The 22851-nt window shown below is 35.5% G+C and overlaps 1 protein-coding gene across 10 annotated transcripts in view; it reads left to right on the plus strand.

Annotated features, from left to right (window-relative positions):
* Klf12 (KLF transcription factor 12) overlaps window positions 1-22851 on the plus strand; it is a 438833-nt gene that overhangs the window by 261621 nt on the left and 154361 nt on the right. For all 10 annotated transcript variants that reach the window (XM_058580971.1, XM_058580972.1, XM_046449453.2 and 7 more), the window contains one exon: window positions 18381-18927. In XM_058580971.1, coding sequence (XP_058436954.1) covers window positions 18381-18927 — 547 coding nt within the window. The remainder of the gene's footprint in view (window positions 1-18380; window positions 18928-22851) is intronic.

The raw sequence follows: 22851 nt of genomic DNA on the forward strand, positions 1-22851 counted from the left end.
ATATTTAGAGCAGGAAACTGTGACTACTCTAGATATTTCAGATAGGAATTTAATGTAGAGACTTAAATGGTTACAAAGTCCATTGGAGAGAGGGAGGAATGGAAGTCCCATCTGTTTTGCTACCTTTGATTGCCATCACTGGGAAGCAAAAATTAGAGAGCTGTGCTCTTGCCTTACTGCTACCAATAAAATTGGCTCAACCCTACCATGTTGAGTACTGTAGCCAGCCCCCAGCAAGGAGACCCACTTCTGCCTGCTGATCCCTTCATGAGTGCACCTCATTGGCGAAATCTAAGACCTTAAGGTAAAAGGAGTTTGATGTTCTAGCTCCTCTGCTTCAGGGAGATATAGAACAGCCATGGGGCTTGGGGGTGTAACTCAATAGTGGAGCACTTAGAACAGCATGTGCAAGAAGGTCCTGGGTTCAGTCCCCAGCACTGCAAGGGGATCGGGGGAGTGGCAAAGAATGAAAACCGCAAATCTCTAATAGAGTATTTGTGCATTTTAATATTTTGTGTAAAATGTTAAATAATATTATTCTGTTCCTGATTTCAGTTCCTCCAAGAAAACTATGTTAATTATGATAGTAACCAGAAAGAAAAATCATGGACATCAAGAAAGGAGTGAAAAGAAGGCTAAAGAGTAGAAGGCCCGCCCTCTTTAGTAAAGACAAGGTTGAGGGGTTTATTTATTACAGCTCATTCAGTCGTTATCCATCTACCCTGAATTCCACTTCAGGCTTCTATTTTTTCTACTTCTACCTTGCCAGTCGTCTGAAGGCAAATGTGCTGGCATTAGGATGTCATCGAGGTGAACAGCCATCTAGGTGTAAGGACACATGTCTCACTTTAATAATATATTTAAGATAACTGATACACACACACCCCACACTGGTGTTTACCTTCAAGGATGAAAGTTGTCATTTGAAATTTTTCTTTCTTTAAGCAATTTAAAGATGTCCTTTCAGTATCTTCTAGCTTTGATCACTTTTGTTGATAAGTAATTCCCAGAAGTCATTGTTTCCCAGTCTACTTTAAAAGTAGCTTCCTTTTAATTTGTGTTGCTTAACATTTATTGAGGTTCTTGAATTTGTAGGATAATGTCTTTCATTAGTTAAGAAAATTCTTGGCCAGAAGGTTTTTCAGTGTTGCTCTGTGCTGGTCCCTGTACTTCTCTCTTCACTGTTTCTGGGCCTCCTTATAAGATCTGCCCCATATTCTGTGCTTTTTAAAAGGATCTTACTCTCTTCAAAGGATCTTACTTTCTTTGCCCCCTCAAGTGTCACTCTGATTTCAATTTATGAATACAATTTTCCTCCTTAAGTATTTTCTTAAGCGTTTTAAAATTTTTAAGTCCATGTTTGATAATGTTAAAAGTTACGAATTATTGTCAAGTTTTTTTTTCATTATCTATTTCTTTTAGTTTGAAGGAATTTGAAACAGTGTCTTGGAATACTTTGCAGTATATAAGTAAATACCTGACACTATGATTGTGCCACCAAGAAAAGTCCTATAGAATGATACTGCTCTCATTGGGCTGCTTTCTTTCTTGGATCTTGAAGTCCTAGTTATTTAAGTTGCTCTTCAGTGATTAAAATGTATTTTTTAAACTTAATCCCACTTTGTTATAATTGCTAGTAGGAGAATTGAACTGAAAACAAGCTACTCTTTTCACATTTCATCTGCTATAAATTTTCCGCATTATTTTCTATCTCATTACCTTGGGTCCTGTCCATGAAGCCTCTCATAAAATATGTTTTGTAGTTTAATGTGGGTTTTGAGACTATGAAAAAAAAGTATATGATCCACATTTGAGATAAGATGATCTATATAGAGCTACTTGTAGATTATTTTTCATCCTAACAAGAAACACAGATCAATTTACATCAGATTGATCTTAATATTTCATTCATTTATAGACTCATTTTTTGGATGGGGGACCCTCCATTCTCTCTGGATTTTTTAATCATGACACTTTGTCTATATATGTTTTTCATAATGTATTTTCCTTCCTCCCTCCCTTCCTGCCTGCCTTCCTGGACTTAACTCAGGGGTCCTTTACCTCTGATATACATCCTCAGCCCTATTTTATTTTATTTTGAGAGAGAGTCTCACTAAGTTGCTTAGGATCTTACTGAATTGCTGAGGCTGACCCCAAATATGTGATCTTCCTACCTCAGCCTCCTAAATTAATGGAATTGCAGGCATGGGCCACCTTGCCTGGCTCATAAGGAGACTCTTCAAATGTGTACTATGACAACTAAAGCTTTAAAATCTATTACTCCTTTATTTTAGAATGGATTAAAACTATTGTTTATTCAAACTTAACAACATTAAATACTCTTTAAAAATCCTTATTTTCATAGTCTTTATATGCTACTTTTGCTGCCTGTACAGCCCTTCAATTTACTGCAGTAACATGATCTTATGTCAGATATTCCCCAAATTTTAGTACATCCCACGGGATGGACTTGGTGTTGGTTGATGATTTTATTTAATAGAATTTTCAGCAAATTCTGGTTTGTCAGTGACACCAAATTCTTCCTTTGTAATTTTAAACCCTTTAGTTTAGATATATTAGATTTATAGTCAGCAATGTTTCCTATACTTACATGTTCAGTGGTAGTGAAAATCCTTTCCTTCTGTCTTCCACCAATATGCATCAACATTCTATTTTTTTACTTTTTTTGTTGGGGACTGTTTTCAGTCTGATGTAATCTGGTATATTTTGAGAAGATATAGGTATAGGTTAGTGTTTTTTTCCTCAAGAACCAGCTCCATCTCCTGTCATACTGCTTGTGGTTTATCTTTCCCACTGACTGGTGAAGGCACTGAAGAATTTAATAGCATATTAAAAATTAGACCCAGTAATACACTCCAACTCACCAGTGAAATATAGACATAAAAAAAATAATTCCTGATTGAAAACAAGGGTGAAGGGATAATGCCTTTTCCACGTCACCATTGTACCAGTAAGGATGTCTGCTATCTTCTTTGAAAAATTAAGGAATATTAATTTAAGCTCAAATTACCATTTGTGTTGCATTAACAAGAAATTATCCAAAGCCATTTTATATAAACCAAGGGAGATTTTTAACTCCCCAGTTATCTTACTCTGTAATTCCATGATATGTAGCACACTATTCATGAAACGCTGTAGAATTGATATTAATGGTATCATTCTATTTAATTCATTTTCATGATCTGTCTCTAATGCTAACTCCTTAAAATTCTGAAAACTTACTTTTTGAAAAAGTCGTTTAAAACTAAAACCTGGACTAAGCTGATGTGCAGGTATTTATAGTTTTTAAATTACTCATTGTAAGTGCTTTTTTGTTTTACTGCAGAGATAGTAGTTTGAGCATACACTTTCACTCCAAACCCTCCTGGTAAAGTGCTTTACCTTCAGAAGTTTGCATTTTAGAATTTGAATTCTGAAACATCCATGATGCTCCAAATTTAAAACAAGAGACCATGTTTTCTGGTATTTTTTCCATTTAGGTCCAGTAAAAGTATTCTCAGCTATCTTTTGCTGAACCCAGCTAGGAGCATATTTTATCAGTAGCCCCTTTAGTATACTGTGTCATTTACTGAATAATCTATTATTTCCATTTTATGGAAACAAAAGTGATACATAGGATTGTATGCAGTAGTCCAATATTCATCATAGAATTAAATAGATAAAGGCCACAACAAAAATAACAACCACAGCTAACTTTGAGTACTTTGTGTCAGGCACTGTGTATTTAATTTAATTTTCAGAATTCCCTTCAAATGTCAGTATTGATATTAGCACCATTTTATAAGTAAGGAACTGAAATTTAGAAAGTTAAAGAATTTGCTTATGGTTACAGAATGAGGGCATATAAAACTCCTAATAAATATGAAATGCAACTTTACTATCAATTCTTGATTATCTTATCTTCATGTCAATTATCTACAGGAAAAAAAAAAAAAACATGCTAATAGCCTGTCATCCAGCATGTATCTGGGGTCCTCCTTCCTGCTGTCAACTGGACTGTGTTCAAGAACTACAAATAGATTTTAATATGAGCCTGTGGAAAAAAATATGATTACGGTGGTAAATGTGCTGGAATCGTATAATGAATTTAAAACCCAACATGAATGCTTTTTGGATTATCTGTCACTTGGGATTACTTATACTCTGATCCCTTCTATGACTGTAGATAATTGAACACTGGCTATTTTACTGCAACTGAGAGTTCTGATGTTAAGAAGAAAATGAACCATGTAAATATGGGCTTGCTTATTTATTTAATAATTAATTGGGGATTTTATCACAAGAATCATTTAAGAACTAAAACACACAGAGTAACTTTATCTCATGGGAACTGAACTTTTATTATTTGGTTCGGAGAAGTGATTAATGTGCCTAACTCTTAGTTTTCTGTTTTATTCAATAATAAACAATTGAATAATATACAGAACTATTTTTAGAGACATAAAGACAACCACTAAAGTAAAATATAATTTTCTGCTAAAATATGTTTCTGAAATCTCTGGAAGCTTTTACTTCACCTTTGGACCCTTTCTTTATTAAGTAATAGGGTAGTCTTTATCACATGAAATTAAAGGAAAATGTTTTATAGAGTCAGTGGCAGTGATTTCAGTCTCCCTGGATCTGTGGGCATACATCAGAGAATCAGTGTGGGAGTCAGCATTGCTGTAATATTGTGTCCTGAGATATCATCAGAAATCACTGAAGATTGTGTTTTGACACTGTCACTTATAATCTGTGGAACCACTGACATATTTTTGACTTCTGCAACTCTCAGTTTTCTATATGTAAAATGTGATTAATAAGAGTTTTCTATACTGAGATGTTGTGAGGAATAAACAATATACATCCATATGTGCAGATCATAAACCCATGTTAGTTTCTGTGTTGCTCGTCACCACACACAGAAACTGTTATTCTTCCTATTATTTTTCATTGCACTACATGCTAAGAAGTCATAACAGGGATGGGAATGTGGTGCAGTGATAGAGTGCTTGCCTGGTATATGCAAGGCCATGGGTTCGATCCCCCGCCCACTTCAAAAGTCACAGTACACAGATATCTAGCAGCAATCATGCTAGTATATAAACCACATTTACACCCACAAAAATGCACATACTCATGTTTGCAGACTATCTATCTATCTATCTATCTATCTATCTATCTATATGAGATTAACAAATATGGAAGAATTAGAGAAGGAAAGAGCTGAGCATAGAATCATCTCAAAAAGGAAAATATGTGATGTTAAAGGAAAAGAGATGGTAGGAAAAGGATGAGGATGATGGCTTAGTAGAGGATTTCTCTTCAAAGGCACCATACATCCTTTGTGTTTGGTGTAGGAACTGTCCCTATTACTCTTTCCCTCATTTGTAACAGTTGGGATTTTCATTGTTTGGTGTCCCCTGGGGGACAGAATCACTCATGGTTGAAAACTACTCCCTTCATAAACATGAGAACGCCAGATGTGCAGGTGAGGTTAGAGATTGTGAAATGGAATAGGCAGAATTTCTGGGAGAATAGGATTTACATGAAGGAACTGAACAGTAAACAGGGCAAGAAGAAAGGTTTAGAGTTCAATATATGGAAAATATGCAGGAGAGTTTGGCGGATGTCAAGTCAGGTTTGCTGGTACAAGTCAGCCCACCCAGGAAGGAGTCAAGCAGCATGTGTTTATGTTATCATGGAATAGAAAGAAAATCAACTGGGATCAGACGCATGTATTTTTCCTTGTATCTCTTTACAGGACTTGTAATCTCCCTGTCATGTATATTATACGCTGATTGACTGAAAAATGCAGAATCATCAAACGTTAGGGAATTTGATAGACACTGACACTAAATTTTAGAACCAGTGAGAACATTAGTTTTTGACTTCCCACTACCGTGACATACTTAGAGCTTTCATTTTTGACTTTTCTTTTTAAAAAGTAGTGTATTTCAGATTAATAAAAACACAAAATATGAGTCTTGCATTTTGTTTTAGGCCCATTATATAGTGTGTCTTTCATCCCTTTTAAACATTATTTTGTAATACATTAAAAACAAAGTTCGGTAGTGAGACAAAGGGATAAAATGACAACTAATCATTTACTCTTAACCAAAGAATGACCCAGTGGAATCTTTCAACCTAATTTTTATATGTGGTATAATTAAGTTAATTAAGGTTTAAGTTTTACATGTGGGCTAATTTCATAGATTTATTGAATCTGAGAACTATTAAGGGCTATAGAGAGCAACTGGGCTTTCCTGATGAGCTTTGACTAAGGGCTTATTTTATGCTGGGGACTGTGTGATAGGACTAGTAGAAAAGGTGTCTTCAGGGGTCTCACAGTCGAGGGAGGAAGAGAGGCGCAGCTGAGTGCTTTGGAAACATGGAGGAGTGATACCTGACTCAGCATGGGTGGAATCTGATGAGGCTGGAGGGGATAACAGGCACCTGCGAAAGCAAAATCAACAGTCATTTTCAATTAGAATGAAAGGAAGAGAGACAATGAGTGAACTGATCATATAAATAGAACCTGTACTAGAACTCAGGTGTGTGCCCATGTTCTAAAACCCCACTGAGCTACCTCTCACTTGTTCCATTTACAGGCATTTATTGCCAGCTTTTATTAAGGAGCATGCATCACTGGTTAAAAATAACAGAGCTGGGGTGTAGCTCAGGGGCAGATCACTTGCCTAGTGTGTGCAAGACACTGGGTTCAGTCCTTACCGCTGTATACAAATAAAATAAAGGCATTCTGTCCAACTACAACTACAAAAACATTTTTAAAAAATAACATTTTTTTCTATCAGTGTTTAGCGTAAAAGGAAGAAATAAAGTAGATGATTTTTTCACATAACATTTCTAATTGTTCCTGTGTTCAAATCTAATGAGGCTTTTGTTTTTTCCATTTTATTCCGCCATCTCTTGTTTCTTTCACAGCTTCAGTGGTGCACAAAGTGCTAGGTGTGATTCCTAAATTAAGAATGATTTTTCTATTTGTTGTTATCCTCAAGCCTAATTTGAGAACAAAGGGTAACTAAATTAGAAATAGACTTTTATGAGGGGTCACTACATAAAAGGACAGGGATACCTGTCCTCTGATCTGTTCCATCCAAGTATATTGGGACAGTAGGTTGTGGCTTAGCAAACTATCTCAGCAGAACTCATTTTATTACATCCTCAGCTGGGTATTTCCAGCTACTAATTTCATATGAACTGCATGAGGAAGACTTTTCAAGGCTCTTTGTCTGCCTCTTCTAAAGGTGACAAGAACAGTGTAGGGGAGTAGACTCATGCTTCGGAATCAAACTTATGTTTAGATCATAGATTGGTGTTACCTTGTGGTGTCTGGTCATATAGTATCTTAAACTTCTGTAAGAATGTTTCTTCATTTATAAATTGGGGGAAAGGGTACTAGAAAATGTTGGAATAGATATGAATTACAAATGTTTTCAGGCATTTTAAAATAATCAATAAAAATTGATTTTACAGTCTCAATAATACTCAACAGTTACTTTTTTGTTTATATAGTTTTCTTGGTATTAAGGATTGACCTCAAGGGTACTTGACCACTGAGCCACATCTCCAGCCCTATTTTGTATTTTACTTAGAGACTGGGTCTCACTGAGTTGCTTAGCACTTTGCCATACCTGAGGCAGGCTTTGAACTCATCATCCTCCTGCCTCAGACTCCGCAGCCACTGGGATTACAAGTGTGCGCCACTACACCTGGCCATATATTCTTGATTTAAATTATTTCTTCAAATTTACATTTAATGCCCTTTATGTTTATAGAATGTAGGGTTGAAACACTTAACATTACTTATACATTTCTTGTTTTTGGAATGCAGTTCACTAAATAAGTGATGCAGGGTAGAGTGGTTGCCTAGCACACGTGAGGCACTGGGTTTGATTCTCAGCACCACATAAAAATAAAATTTTCATTTATTCAAATAAAGGCATTGTGCTCACCTAAAATTTAAAAAATCTTTTAGAAAAGCGATGGAAATGTTCTTAAGTCTCTGGGGGAAAAGACTTGCTTCTCTTGGGATAAAGGTTAAAAATCCTTTTGTAACACCCCCAGACTTATCACAGTGCTGGGATGATTATATAGTAATGTTCACCAAATACTGATTGGGAGAAAGCTTTTCATCAAAAGAAAAGGCATGGATATGGAAATATTTGTGATAGTTTTCAAGTGTAAAAATGTTTGCTTAGTACACTATAATGAGTGGCTTGGGATGACCAATAATCATAGTTTTAATCCAATGGGTGTATTGAAATGGCAAATTTTCAGTTGTCAACTACACTTAACTCCTTTTTTTAGTTTAATTCCAAATTATAAGTGGATACATACAATAATTTCTATAGAATATACTTGCTACCAGTCTAAACTTATAGTAGTAACTCCCATGGCATGAGCTTTAATAAGATCTGTTATTTTCTTCTGGAAGCAGTATAACATGATAGCTATCTTCAAATACCATTGTATTTCATTAGAATCTAGGAAAAATATATTATTGTTTCAATGAAAAAAAAAGTTGAGAATTCTATTTTATTATGAGTCAATTAAAAACTAATGCATTTTAAATTTTTACTATTTTTTTTTCTTTTTTCATTTATTTTAAAAAGTAGTAAGATTCATTTTAGGAAACAGGAAATACTGAGGGAAAAAAGGATAACAAATGTAGTTTGCACACATTCCTCTAATGGAAAACCATTTAGTTAAAATTCTGGAGTATTTCCTCTGTCCTTTTATTTTCATGTATAAATTTTGGAGGCATGAAATTAATTTCATTGTTTATATAAATGCTTGCACACTAACTTTTTTCTCACTTGTCAATTTGATGACAACAAATATTATTTTTCAAACTTATCTGATCATTGGAATCACATGAGATACTGTTGAAACTATAGAATTGGTGCCTGTACCTGCTGCTGTGAATGCCTGTCCTGGGTGTCTTAATGAATCCAGCTTATAGCTGGATTGCTCCAAAATTAGTTCTGTTTTTATGCAAGGTAAAGCATCTATGTGCACATTTTTGTAAAAATCCCAAATTGCTGAATATGTCTAAATGCAGGTTCCTGCAGTAAATCATCCCCTAAGAAGAAAAATTTATAACCAAGCTTGATAAGTAAATGAATTGATACTTTGACTTTAATAGTTAAGGTATTTAAATGTATTAGTTACAAAACAAATTCCAAGATCACATTTTATATAAAATAGTATAGAAATTTTAAATTAAATTCTTCTAGGCTCTCAAGTTGTTTCATAGTATTATCTACCTGCAGCTTTATGTCCTCAATAGACCACTTGTTAAGGCAAATAACCAAGTTTTCTGGAATGCATCTTTTTGACTGTTGTCTACTTTGCTTGAGATACGGATACTGTTGAAGTTAATGATGTTGGTTCTCCTGAGATTTTCTCCCAAAGCAACCTAAAGCATTTATTTGCATGAAATTGAGATGGTTGCTACATATGTCATCTTCCAGACATGATGACTATACAAAGCTGTTTCACAGTGCCAACACTTGACATTGTGAGCTCCACAATTCCACAGGAATCTTGACTAAACCTGTGGTCACTTTACATAGCTCCATTTTTTCTTCTTTTTTAATTTTTTAAGCATATTCTCTTTGATAATTCCTAAAAGTCAGCATCGGTATTTGATTGTGGTTGTCATTTCCAAATATTATTTTGGTCTTCAAAATAGAGTAATCAGGGATATATTTTGAGCGGACTGAATATAAGGTCATTTCCTCTCTGCCAAACAGATGTGAGGAGGGGTATAGAAAGGTAATGGCATTTCCTAGGTTCTTAAAAAGAAACGATTATTTCTGAGGTAAAGACTTCTGAGACACAATTCAACAGCGTTCCTGAAAGTGTCCACCCATTTATAATCCTGTGTCCCAGCATATTACAATGCCAGTCTTTAATTACATTTTTGTTGGCATTGCTATTACCGTATTCTTACAATCCTAATATCTGATGAATAAGTAAGTATCCCAGCCAAGAGGAGCAGCGAGCTGAGAGTTCCCCCATCGTAAATTACACCTGGTTATGGGGATTCTTGGCTGGCAAACCTGCCCCCAGTCTCCCATTGCCCTTTCCTTTTATCAGCCTTTTTCTGAAGCACCAGCCTGGTCTGTCTGCCTCTGCTTATGTGCTTATCTGGATGCCCACAGTCAGTGGAGGCTTCCTTTGTACAGTTCATATGTTGTAAATGGATTATGTATACCTGCGTGTGCCCTGTGGCAGTTGTGGGCCAAAATGGAACCATTAAAACACCCTTTAGACAGTGTTACCCTCTTGGATCCTCAGAAGTCCTGCATGAGTCTGTACTAGTTTTACCTGGAAGCCAAGAGCCCAGGCTAAAGTGTTGTTTTATATGAGAGAGCGGAAAAGGAATTAAATCCGCTGTTGATAAAAAGTTGTGGAGCCTTTAAAGTGCTCACTTGTCCATGTGTGATATTTCCCATCACATCTGCCTGTTTCCTGGGAGAGGTGGGAAAAGGGCTAATTCTCCCAACTTTACCATTAGTCTTGTTTTGACCTAGTAGGATTTTTTTTTTAAATCTCTTTATAACTGTATTCTAGGAGAAGACAAGTGCATGTAGGTTTTGCTAGACTACTTGCTTTAATAATCACCAAAGTAAAACCCTTATTTTTGTAAGTAGATCTTCCTCTATTGGAAATAGTTACCATTTTCCTTTACATGTTTTTGTGTGTATGTGTATGTGTTGGGGTTCTGAATGTGGCATCTGACTATCACAACCACTGGGAGGTCAAGTTTTCTTTTCTGTGAAATGTGATGTATTTTGCCTTTGTGATAGATTGTTGTAAAAATAACTATTTATGGTGAACGTTTTGTAAAATCAAAAGCCAGGCCCATCTGGTGGCAGAGAAGATGAATCTGTTGGAGAATGGTAAACAGCATTGCATATTTTAAAATATGTAACTAGCACAGAACATTTGCCTCAGGCACTGGAGTGAGATTATGGTTCAGGAGAAACATTTAAATGAACTTTTCATTCCATAAAAGTTGATAAAACATTTTTCCTCGTATTATAGTGAAACTATAGTGTTTTAAAGCATCTACTGAATAATAAGTTTAAAACTGAAATGATGAAAGAAGTTCTAATCTGAGGTAGAAAAGAAACCTGTTAAGAGTTGCCTCTTGTTTTAAATTTAGAAATGCCATGATTATCATTTTAGATCATTAGTTTTGCAACTGGTAGACAAAATAATAGATAAAAAACAGGGTCTCAACAGCATTAATAGTGAATTTAGTTTTAAAACAAATAGTGGACTATACTCTTAGTACAAATTTACGTTTGTAGAAAAATTTGGCAGAGAGTACATGGGGTCACAACCCATCTCTGCATATAATTTCCTATTATTAACATCTTGCATTTGTGTGGTGTATTTGTTATGTTTAATGATTCAATGAACTTATGTTGATACATAATTATTAAGTATAGTCCATAGGTTACATTAAGGTTCACTCTATATTGTATAGTTTGTGGGTTTTGACAAATGCATAGTGACATATATATGCCACACAGTTTCCTATAATTTCAAGGTCCCAAAATTCACTGTGCTGCACCAATTCATTGCCCTCTTCTTTTCCTTCCCCCAACTACTTAGCAATCACTGATCTGTTTACTGTTGCTATAGTTTTCCCTATCCCAAAATGTGATAAAGTCGAAATGATAAAATTTATTTTTCAGATGTCTTGGTGTACTTTATGAGGTTAAGTTTAAAAGCAACTGTCAGACAATAGGAATTAAACTACTTTCCTAGACTTCCTCTTTTGACCTTTGTTTTAGTGATATCACTACTTTGTCCAATTTGACCAGATGAATAAAATGTAAGTAGTTTAAGATTCAAAATATCTTTACTATCATCCTCATTTCTCTCAAATGGGATAAGTTGTCATCAACTGAGTTTTGTTAAACACATCATTCATTTGCTAAGCATTTGTATTTTTGTGTGTAATCTATGTACATTTATGTCCAAACATGTTTATTTAACCCTTTTCAGTTCTTAGGGATGTCTGCTATTAATTTGTTAGAAAAAAAAATGCATTGAAAAACATCCCTCTTCTCCTCCTTTTGTACCAGCTCAACTTCACAGCACATATGGGTGAGGCCAGAGTTTCAAAGTTATAGCCAATTGTAAACATAGTCTGATTATTAGGGTAAATGATATAATTTGCGAAAATCCTAGGATACAGGTCTTGAAAATATACAGCTAGGATATAAGGAAACTTTGGGACCAATTTAAATGTATGCATTTAACTTTTAAAGGATTACCATTTTTAATTCAAGTCTGAAAGCATAAAAACTAATGTAAATGTGAAGAGAGTTCATTATGTTATGCATATGTTCTGGGTTTTCTAACAGAATCAATCATTTCTCACATTTACAATTGAGATGTTGACATAAAAAAGTCATTTAAATATCTTCTCTTACCTATAGTAGATAATGTATTCAAGGCTTCGGAGAACAAATTTCAGGTTGTCAGTGTAGGATAATTCTATTTGCTTCCTTTTACTTGCTCATGCATACTTTTAAAGGAATTACAATTTATCTTTCTTTAGTATTCTTTAATTTTTTTCTTGGTTTTATAAATTCTCACTTCTGTTGTATTTAGTTTAAGACTTTTTCCTTGAACATGTGAATAAGAAAAATCACTGAAAGCAAGGTAAAATTATGAACATCAGGACACGGGGAAAAAAAATTTTAAAACTAGGCGTTCCTTTTTCGTAAGAGTACAGAGCAAAGTGTAGTCCATGCTCTCTTTACAAATGGCTGTTCAGTGACCTTTGCACGGAGAGCAAAATAGCCAGCCAAAATTGCAGAGCACTTGCTCCAAGCACAGTGCTCACACCTTTCAAATTTCATCTCTTCATGAGAGAAACTGAAGTTGCAAAGACTGAGCTGTGTATATACTGTACACATCATGTTAAAGGATTTGGCTCTTTAATTAAAATGTACTTGCACTTAAAATAATGCAGTATTACTAAAAAGTCTAGTGATCACAGACAGGGTTCAATTTAATTCCTTTTTTGCTTTTGAAAGTACTTTCCAGATAGTCATTAAGTCAAACTAAACTTTATGTAATTTTCTTCTAAGACATAGGAAGCTAATATCCTCTACTCATCTGTGGTAACTCTATAAGAATAACCAACATCTCCCAATTATTTGAGTACATTTATATATTACTGTCATAAAGTATATGCACCTTGAAATATAGATTGATAGAGGGAGGTTGCATGGTGGAATTACAAAATCAGCTCAGTCAGTTAAAACATTCTGTCTACTGTTGTATGGTCAGAAACAACATCATTAAGTAACTGTCTTTCTCTTATTTCAGAATTTCTATTTTTTAAGTCCTAAGTGGTCTCTAAAGCAATTTGTTCAGTTGCTTTTGTAGCCCTGATCTATTTGGTTGTTTGGCAACGACTGTCCATGATCCAGAATTAGAATACATCTCATGCTGCGTTCAGTGAATCGGGTCACCTCTGAGATGGTTTTAGTAATAGATGGCATTGTGTCTGGAATTTTTAGTTCTAAGAAGACATAAGTCTGCTCATCTGCTTGTCTCTCACATTTCTCACGGTTAAAAGTGCTTGATAACTTTAGTTCTGTTTTTACAACAATTTAACAAACTTGGACTTAACATTACTCCCTTATAGATTGAGAAGCTGAGACTTGGAGAATTTTAGTGATGCTGCCAAGATAGCACAGCTAATAAGTAGCAGGGGCAGGTCATGAGCTCAAGTACTTTTATCCCCAAATCTCATTTTCCTCCTAAAGTATCACACAACAGGCTACAAAACAAAGGTCTTTTTCATAGTTAACCACAAGCTAGGTGATGTTAGACAAGTCACTTCACAATCTTTTCTAAAAACTGCCATGAAATTATTTCTCAAAAAAATTGTAAAACCAAAATAAAACAGTTCTTTGAAATGATGGATGGATAATTGTCACCATCATGTATGTGTGCAAGGGCCACCTCTCCAAAAATCCCTAGTGCCATTAGATGAAACAGAAAGTATATAGTCTTGGGTAACATTTAGCCGTGTATTATTCATATGGTCCCCAACCTGGCAACTCATAACATTCTCTAAAGGGCTTTCCAAAGATAGGGTGTGTCAGACATGTTTTTTTCCTTTTAGAAATTCCAGGTGATTAAAACACATGAACAGCATTAGAAATGCTTCTTACTCAGTGGCAGACCATAATAAACTCCATGATTGACTGAGGGAAATTCATCTAGTACTCTGGAAACTAACAAGTGGGGGGTTTTAGATGCCTTCTTGCTTTCATTCAGCAAAATGCCTGAAGCTGAAGTTACATTTTCAGATGTTTATTCAGAAAAAATATATGTCTGTAGCAAAGCTCAAAAGCGGTCTCCAGAATACTTAAAAGAACATGTTCATTAGAACGTTCTGTATAATACTTTGAGTAGATTATAATGAGTAAAACTAACCTTCAGATTTGTGAAAAAAACAATAATATGTGACAACGGATTCCACGTATATTTTTCACACACATTGCTTATGAAATATATTGTTCTGTTTCCCTTGCTGGACTTTTGTGTGTATTTATGCTATTACTTCCTTTTCTCTTTCTTTCCTTCTCTCTCTCTTTTTTATTTACGTATTTTTCTTTTTATGACACCTGGGATCAAACCCAGGAGCACTTAACCACTGAACCACATTCCCCAGACCTTTTTATATTTTTATTTTGAGACAGGATCTCACTAAATTGCTTACAGCCTCACTAAGTGGCTAAGGCTGGCTTTGAACTTGTGATCCTCCTGCCACAGCCTCACAAACCCCTGAGATTTATAGGCATGTGCCACTGCACCCAGCCAGTACTTCTTAATACATAGTATAAAACTTTTTTAAATTTCATACACTTTTAGAGATAACATCTTTTAGAAAATAAAATAACTCTCTTTGATAAAAATCCAGTGTTCTCATACCAGGGGAACCAATAGCAAAAATTCAGCTAGCGTCACTCCCAGGCAAAAATCTGGATGGAGTTTATTTGCAAACACAAAACATTCCTTCGAGCCTGCCGTGAATAGTCCATCAATGTTGTATCAAGAACTGAGGCATTAGTAAACAAGGGTCAAGTTTTAGTATGAAAGCCTTTCTTCAGTACTTTTACAGAAGCTTGTCTTCCTCATCATGCTTCCAAATGTTCTTTGTTATGTCTTGTCTTCTTGGGGTCCCTGTCCCTTCAAGGCTGTTCCTGGATGACATGTCCCCGCTCCTCCCCAGTGTGGGTGGTCTTTTCCCTTGGCTTCCAGCTGCCCAGGGGCTGTTTTCCTGTTTTCCTCTGTTTGTCCTCACCTTTACTTCTCCTCTTGGCCATCTCCTGTGCTCCAGGTACCTCACTGAAGCTTCCCCTTTAGGGTCCAAACCTCAGAACCAGTGAGTTTCAGTTTCCACTCCCCAGGAGTAAAGCAATGGATTCCTAATGCTGATTTCAGGGCTGAGCCTATCAGGTCTTTTCCTTAACAGGAGGAACAGGAGCACACCATAGCCATTTTGAATCCACGTCTTTGCAGTGTGGCTGGCTTTACCCATATGCTTGTGCAGCCCGAACCTGGAATTATGGATGGCTTTACCTGCCACATTATCATATCATACAAGTAGGGGCTGTCCTAGTGCAATGCTATGTCAACACTGAATACAGATGAATGGTACAGGAGAGATTTTTGTCCTGATTATACTGATGAAGTGTTCTTTTTGAATATGCTGCCTGCACTTCAGCTGCCACACATGCAAAAGGAAGCACCCTGTGTCTCTGTGGATGTTTGCATTTATAGATTCATGCATAAATTTGTCCTAGGCCCCAAGTCTTTGATTGGTTTATTCTTCCTTATTTTTATGAGTAATTTCTCTGTTTCGGTTGGAGCACATGAGAGATGGCAATTCTCAAGTGTCTGAAAGCACCTAGTGACTCTTAGTATTTGGTCTTCTCAGCTTTCCAGCATAGGCAAGGGAATTGGGAGAGAAACTCTTCTGTCCCTATGCAACAGCTGAAGGAATAGGTGTTTTCTTAGCCAGGAATGAAGCAGAAACCGACCAAAGAAACCAGCAGCCTCCTGTTAATCATCCAGAGAAGTCTGAGATGCTTGCAAAGCCCAGTGAGGCCTCAGGGCCTCAGAAGCAATCTCTTTGCAAACAAGCTGTGCATTTCTCAGCTCCTGTATTGTTGTCACCTGCTAGTGTCATTATCACCTGTTTCTACAGCACTGAAGTACTCCCAGCCCTTGGTTTGTAAATGCACGGAGGCACCTATGGCTAAGATAGGTATGCGGAGAAAAAATTGCAGTGGAAATAATAACTCTTTCCAAAATAAGGATTTGGGGAATGTCTAATACCTAAGAAGAAGAGAGGAGCTGATCAAGAGTATATTTAAGGTCAAACCAGTGGCATTCAGTCCATGTACTTAATGATGTGTTTTATATTTTTAATCATAATCCAGTTGGTACCTTGGTATGAAAGCAGCCCCAACAAAGAATTTCCATATGTGTATAACATACTAATAAGAAACACCTGACATAATTCTACAAAGAAATTAAATGGTAATGCTGAGAACAAACTGAAATACTGTTCTTATTGGAAGAGTAAATGGTACTCATAACTTTTTACTAAAAAATTCAATTTATGGTGCTTGTTTTGTTTTTCTTAATGTCTTTGATTTAAAACATTATATTTCAGCACATAAATGAAAACCTTGTCATTTAGAATTTCATACAGGAGATATTTTGAATGGTTCTTTTTTTTTCCTTAATTCACATTGTTTTTTTAGGTAACTAGCCATACTAGTTAGGAAGAAGAAAAAAAAAGAAAACCATTAACACATCAGCCCATTTTCCTTTTTAGTTGATCTGATTTAGTTGATGCATTTTCCCCCCTCATTGTTGATGAATAAAATGCTCTTGCATTATTGCCTATTTTATATTTTGAATGGAGCTATAATTTATATTCTATAAAGAAAGGCTTTTGGAAACACATTTTTTTAAAAATGTAGGCTCACATTTTGGTGGAGAATAACAAGCCAGAATCTTTTATGAAACCAAGACTGAAATAATAAATTAACATAATTTTAGACATTATTGTCCTGATATCATAAAAAAGCTGAGGAGTTTGGTCTTCATCTAATAGAATAATAACATGCATTCTAGCCTGGATAAATTAAATGTTACCAAAATAACCTGTTTTAGGCTAGCTCTTTTTGTCAAGGCTAGACTGACATAACACCAGTAGAACCATTGGGCTATTTGAGGTCTCAGAAGCAGACAATCAGTAAGTGCTTCTTAAATTTATGAGTGAAAAGTATATGAATAGAGATATACTCATGCCCACTGATAGCATGCTGAGAACATTAGTCTGGGTCAGATCTTGAGGTCTTTGTTAGTAAATTTATCTTACTAAAATTTATACGAATGCAAATGAACTTGGACACAATTATTATTATTTTAAATTAAACCAAAAACCATAGACCAGTTGAAGTTGTCAGTATAAGATTTTTTTTCTAAAATACCAGTATAGTAGTTGTATACGTTTTTAAGAAAAAAATTTGTCATATGCTGAATAAATTGTAATTCAGTCATTAGAAATGACTACTATTTAGTAATTTAGTTATCAGACCTGGGAGGTTGAAGAACTTTGTGTTCTTTTCTAATGTTCAAAATGAACATAACTATAGTAGTTCTTCCAGGAAATGTGAAAGTGGAAATGTAGTGAGTTTCCCCAGGGTCACTACAAGTGATATTATGTCTCCAAGTTATGATAATTTGAATAAGGGTAGACATTATATTGTAGAATTTCAGAGCTGCAAAGGATATTTAAGTTTATCTAATGAAAACTAGCATAAGTTTATAACAGGAAACCGAGACTCATAATGCAGGTGATGAATCAAACCAACAAAAGGAAACTTTTAATTAAATAGGTTGTATTTATACAGTTACAAGTAGATAAAACTTTGTACTCTGAACTTGTCTTTTAGAAGATTCTGTGTAACTTTCTGTTCATTCTTAGATTCCTGTGGCCTCTTTTTCTTCTGTAAAGCGTTGATTTCACTCTATTTTAATAATTGTGTTGCTCTTCCTTGATGGAATGAGAATGTCTTTATGGCAGAGGACTTGTCTTACTGCTTTGTACTTTTGTACCTGCAGTTTTAATCACCATGACGGTCACCGAACAATTCTTCCAATATTGGGGGAACAAATTAACATCTTATGGCAACAAGAAAAAAAAATTAATAAACATTCAAGTAATGAATCCTACATCTATTAAAATGTATAATTAACAAAGGTAAACATGTGTTCTGTTTTTCTCCCCACAGTCTCCAAACGTCCACAACTACCCCGATATGGAAGCTGTACCCCTGTTGCTAAATAATGTGAAAGGGGAGCCCCCGGAGGACTCATTATCCGTCGATCACTTCCAAACACAAACTGAGCCAGTGGACTTGTCAATAAACAAAGCCAGGACATCCCCCACTGCCGTTTCATCCTCCCCAGTTTCCATGACAGCATCCGCCTCCTCACCTTCTTCCACTTCAACCTCTTCATCTTCATCTAGTCGTCCAGCCTCATCCCCAACTGTTATAACATCAGTATCTTCAGCATCGTCTTCGTCAACAGTATTAACTCCAGGACCCCTTGTTGCCTCTGCGTCTGGCGTGGGAGGCCAGCAGTTTTTGCACATTATCCATCCTGTACCGCCTTCAAGTCCCATGAATTTACAGTCTAACAAACTGAGTCATGTTCACCGCATCCCCGTGGTGGTACAGTCGGTGCCTGTTGTCTACACAGCTGTACGGTCACCTGGAAATGTGAACAACACTATCGTCGTGCCGCTTTTGGAGGATGGGAGAAGCCATGGCAAAGGTAAGAGACACAAAGAAAGCCCTGATTTATTTCGGCACTAGAGAAAAGTGTTCATTTATTCATTTATTCAATGAGTGCACTCTTAGCTGTATGCAAACCCTACATTCAAAGAAAACTACTGATCAGCCATTGAATAGAGCACAGTTTAGTAGGAACCATATTTGTGTAGATATTTGCTTCGGTTTTCCTTAGTTAGTCTGCATTTTTATTAGGTCATTTAATGTCAGAATTCAGGGATCTAAATCTGCAAAGTAATGCTTACCTTTAAATGGTCAGATGACAAGGGAAGTCTGTAGCGAGTGAGATTATGTATGCAGTGTTTGGATCCCTCATAGAAGTTAGTCATTATGAATTCTTTTAAAAAGTAAATCAGGATGTTTCTCCTTATTTTGTTTAGACTGGAACTTATTTTATTATTGCAGTAATAAAAAATGGGATGAAGTTGAAATTCCTGAAATCTAATCATTCACTTTTGAGTGACTTGTAGGTTACCATTAAAATAATTCTAGGACTGGGCTTGTGGCTCAGAGGTAGAGCACTCAACTAGCACTTGCAAGGCCCTGGGTTCGATCCTCAACACTACATAAAAATAAATAAATAATTAATAAAGTTATTGTGTTGAAGTTAGTTGTTCGATTATAAAAAAAATATCAGGGAGCTCAGTTATTATCATCTTATAAGTCTTAGTATTATTTTAAATAACAGGATGACTTACTGTAACAGAAATATTTTTAAATGAAATATAAACATTCTCTTCTAGGGTTTAGAAGGCAGAGAGATACTGTGACACATGACTGTATGTAATAATACCTAGTTATTTCATTAAATTTTGGTAGTTATGCAACTGATCATGAAATTATTTTCTCTAAGTTGTTTTTTTCCCAAAAATTTTACTAGAAAAAATTGTGATAACATCATACTGTCTCTTTCTTCCTACCATCTATAGAAATGTAAAAGCCCATAATCATTGACTCATTCCCTTTTAAATGAGATGTGAATGTATTTTGTCTTCTGTGCCTACAAATGATGCTAGATTAAGATATATTAGTTTTTGCTTTGACGTTGTATTGACTACTGAGGCCTGTAATGAAAATATGATTAATGAATACATAAAACATGGTCTTCTCATAAAATGCTAGTAAACATGGTAGTTTGGGTTCTTATGTAAAGTAGGATTCAATAGAGAGATTATATTGGATTGCAAACTTAGAGAAAGTTTTGCAAACATACTGAAGAACTGTGTTATTCACCATTTGCATGTTACATTTTTTTATAACACTGAAATGAATTTCACCTTCCCAAGTTAACAATATTAAAATTTCATGATTCAGAGCATACAGGAATTTTAGTCTACAACTTTGAGCTGTAAGCACTCACTGCTTACCAGAAAACCACTGTCTTCTGTGCCATTATGGGCCAGGTACTGGTCTCCTGACCGTGTACAGAAAAGGTAGAGGAAAAAGAGGGACTGGGGATTCTGTTCGGGGGTTTTATTCAAGTCAAGCCCTATTTCGTATCACAAATATTGCTGATGCAAATACACAAATCTCTAAATAATAACATAACTGAAAGACAAAACAAATATGTATTTCTTTCTGAATTCAGAGATATAATGTTTTTCTGAGAACCAGGAATTAGCATGCAGTGAAACTTACTACTTTGTACACTGCATTTTTTTATATATGTTTATGTGTAATGGTCGAGTCCAGTCTTCCTGCGATACTACTTAAAAGAAATACCGATTTCATTATGCAGTTGATTAATAGATATTTTAATGTTGCTCATGGCCTTTTATATAGTTTTGACTCACTAATGAAGGAAACAAAACAGAAATCTTATTTGCCATCATCATTTTATGGGAGAGTTAGTTTTTATTTAATATGAATATATAAAATAGATGGCTAAAATTTAATTTTTTTGAAAATATTTCATTGCAGAAGATCTTTTTAAAACTCTACATAATACATACATGAATACATTTGTTAGTGGTATATTTTTCATGTAGTGTGTTTTACTTGGCAAATATTTCATATTAAGAATAAAAATTTGTTTAATCATAAACCTGCTGGACTGTGCTATGGTTACTAGGAACATGAGATTGGAGATCAAAGATGTACCACTTGGAATCCTGGCTTCTCACTCATAGTACTGAATGTGGGAAAGTTATTTAATCTCATTAGTCCTCGTTTTCACCCAGTGACAAAATGGGGGTAACATGATCTATTCTAAGATTATTGGGAAGATTAAGTAAGAAAGTAATGTAAATGTCTAGTGTTTATAAATATCAGTAAATGTTTGCAGTTATTTATCATTATGATTGTTCTGCCTCAATACCATAGGCAATAATGTTCAAAATTTCTTTTTCTCTGTTTTTTATAAAAACTGGGATGTCATCACAACAGCGAATTATGAGGGATGAAAGATTAGTATGAGAAATTGTACGGGAATATTTCATGTTTTTGTTTTTATTAGTTTACATTGTATTTATAATCACCATATTCTAAAAATATTGCTATAGCATTTTGTAAGTTTTTCTTATTGTTTAAACTGGTTAATTAGATGATAGTAAATGTGTCCAGCGGAGTGGGCCTAGTTCACAGAATGGGTAAAGGAAAGGGCAGTTCAGTCATTGCTCAGTCTTTATTTTCGAATGTGCAGCTGGGCTTTTGGCTTCAGGAGAGAGAGAGTTAGGAAGAGAGTTGTTCCTTCCCTTCCCACTTAGGATTTGTAGTCTGGTATGGATGAGCAAAAGAAAATATGACAGGAAAGTATGATTTTCAAAATGCCACTCATAAATTAGATAAGTGTACTGGTTAATTTGTCATGACCTATCTGGTCTCTGACTGGGAAATAAGATTACCCGATATGTCACATCATACAAAGGGCTGTGAATATGCACATTCAAAGCTAATCTAATGCATCATGTCTGAAGTCTTTTGTTCCTTTAGGTGTTTATTGAGCATCTATCATTATCAGGCGTTATTGACACCAAGCATATAATGCGGAACAAAACAGCTGCTGTTCACATTGCTCAAAGGCTAATGGGCAATGTCAACATTCAACAAATAAACCATAAAAAATAATTGTATAACTATTATTATGAATAAGTTGGACTACCACAGACCAGCCAGGATTGTGCAAATGGAAAGTGCTTAATTATAATCATAAATAGAGAGAGTTGTGTTTAAGGAAAGTAATTCCATGTAGGTTGTTACATGTGGAAGGAAGAAACGTTTTGACTGTGATGCTCAGAATGGGGTGGTGAGGGTTTGGGGAAGTGCTGGGCTGAAATTTCCACAAGAATGCTTGAGGAACAGCAGAAGGCTAGGAAGTGCTTTCTGATGAGACTTGAACCTCTGCCCATCCGAGTTGGTAAAGACTGTTGGCCTAAAGTTGTCAGCTTTCCCAGGGCATGCAGAGATCTTAGTGAGCCTTGGATAGAATGTGGGATATGAAGAAGAATGGAATAATGTCCTGGAGTGAAGCAGTAAAGGAACATGTTTAGAATAGAGCTATAAGAAGGAGAATGTGAGAGAAGATCTCCTGAGGAAAACACTCTGCCAATTGGTACCAAAGCACAAACAGCACTCAGCCCTGGGTGTCACATGGAGAGGTGCTGAGCTCCTCATGCAGAGATGAGCATTTGCTGCCATGTAGCTGAGACATGATGTCTGTAAACAAGACCCTAAAAGGAGTATTTGGCTTCTTAATAATTGGTCCAGGAATTTCCGTTCAGTCTGGTGAGGGTCATGGTCAGTTTCCCAGGAGAATTTCATGGGCTTTTATAGATATTTAGTAGCAGAAAAGCATAGACTATCATAACAAATCATGGGCAGAGTTGCTCTGGGTTCACTACTGCCTTTTTTTTTTAAAGAGAGAGAGAGAGAGAGAGAGAATTTTAATATTTATTTTTTAGTTCTCGGC

The sequence above is a fragment of the Marmota monax genome, unplaced genomic scaffold (assembly GCF_021218885.2).
Source record: "Marmota monax isolate L192 unplaced genomic scaffold, Marmota_monax_Labrador192_F-V1.1 WCK01_AAM20220418_F8-fsc00137, whole genome shotgun sequence".
Taxonomy (NCBI): domain Eukaryota; kingdom Metazoa; phylum Chordata; class Mammalia; order Rodentia; family Sciuridae; genus Marmota; species Marmota monax.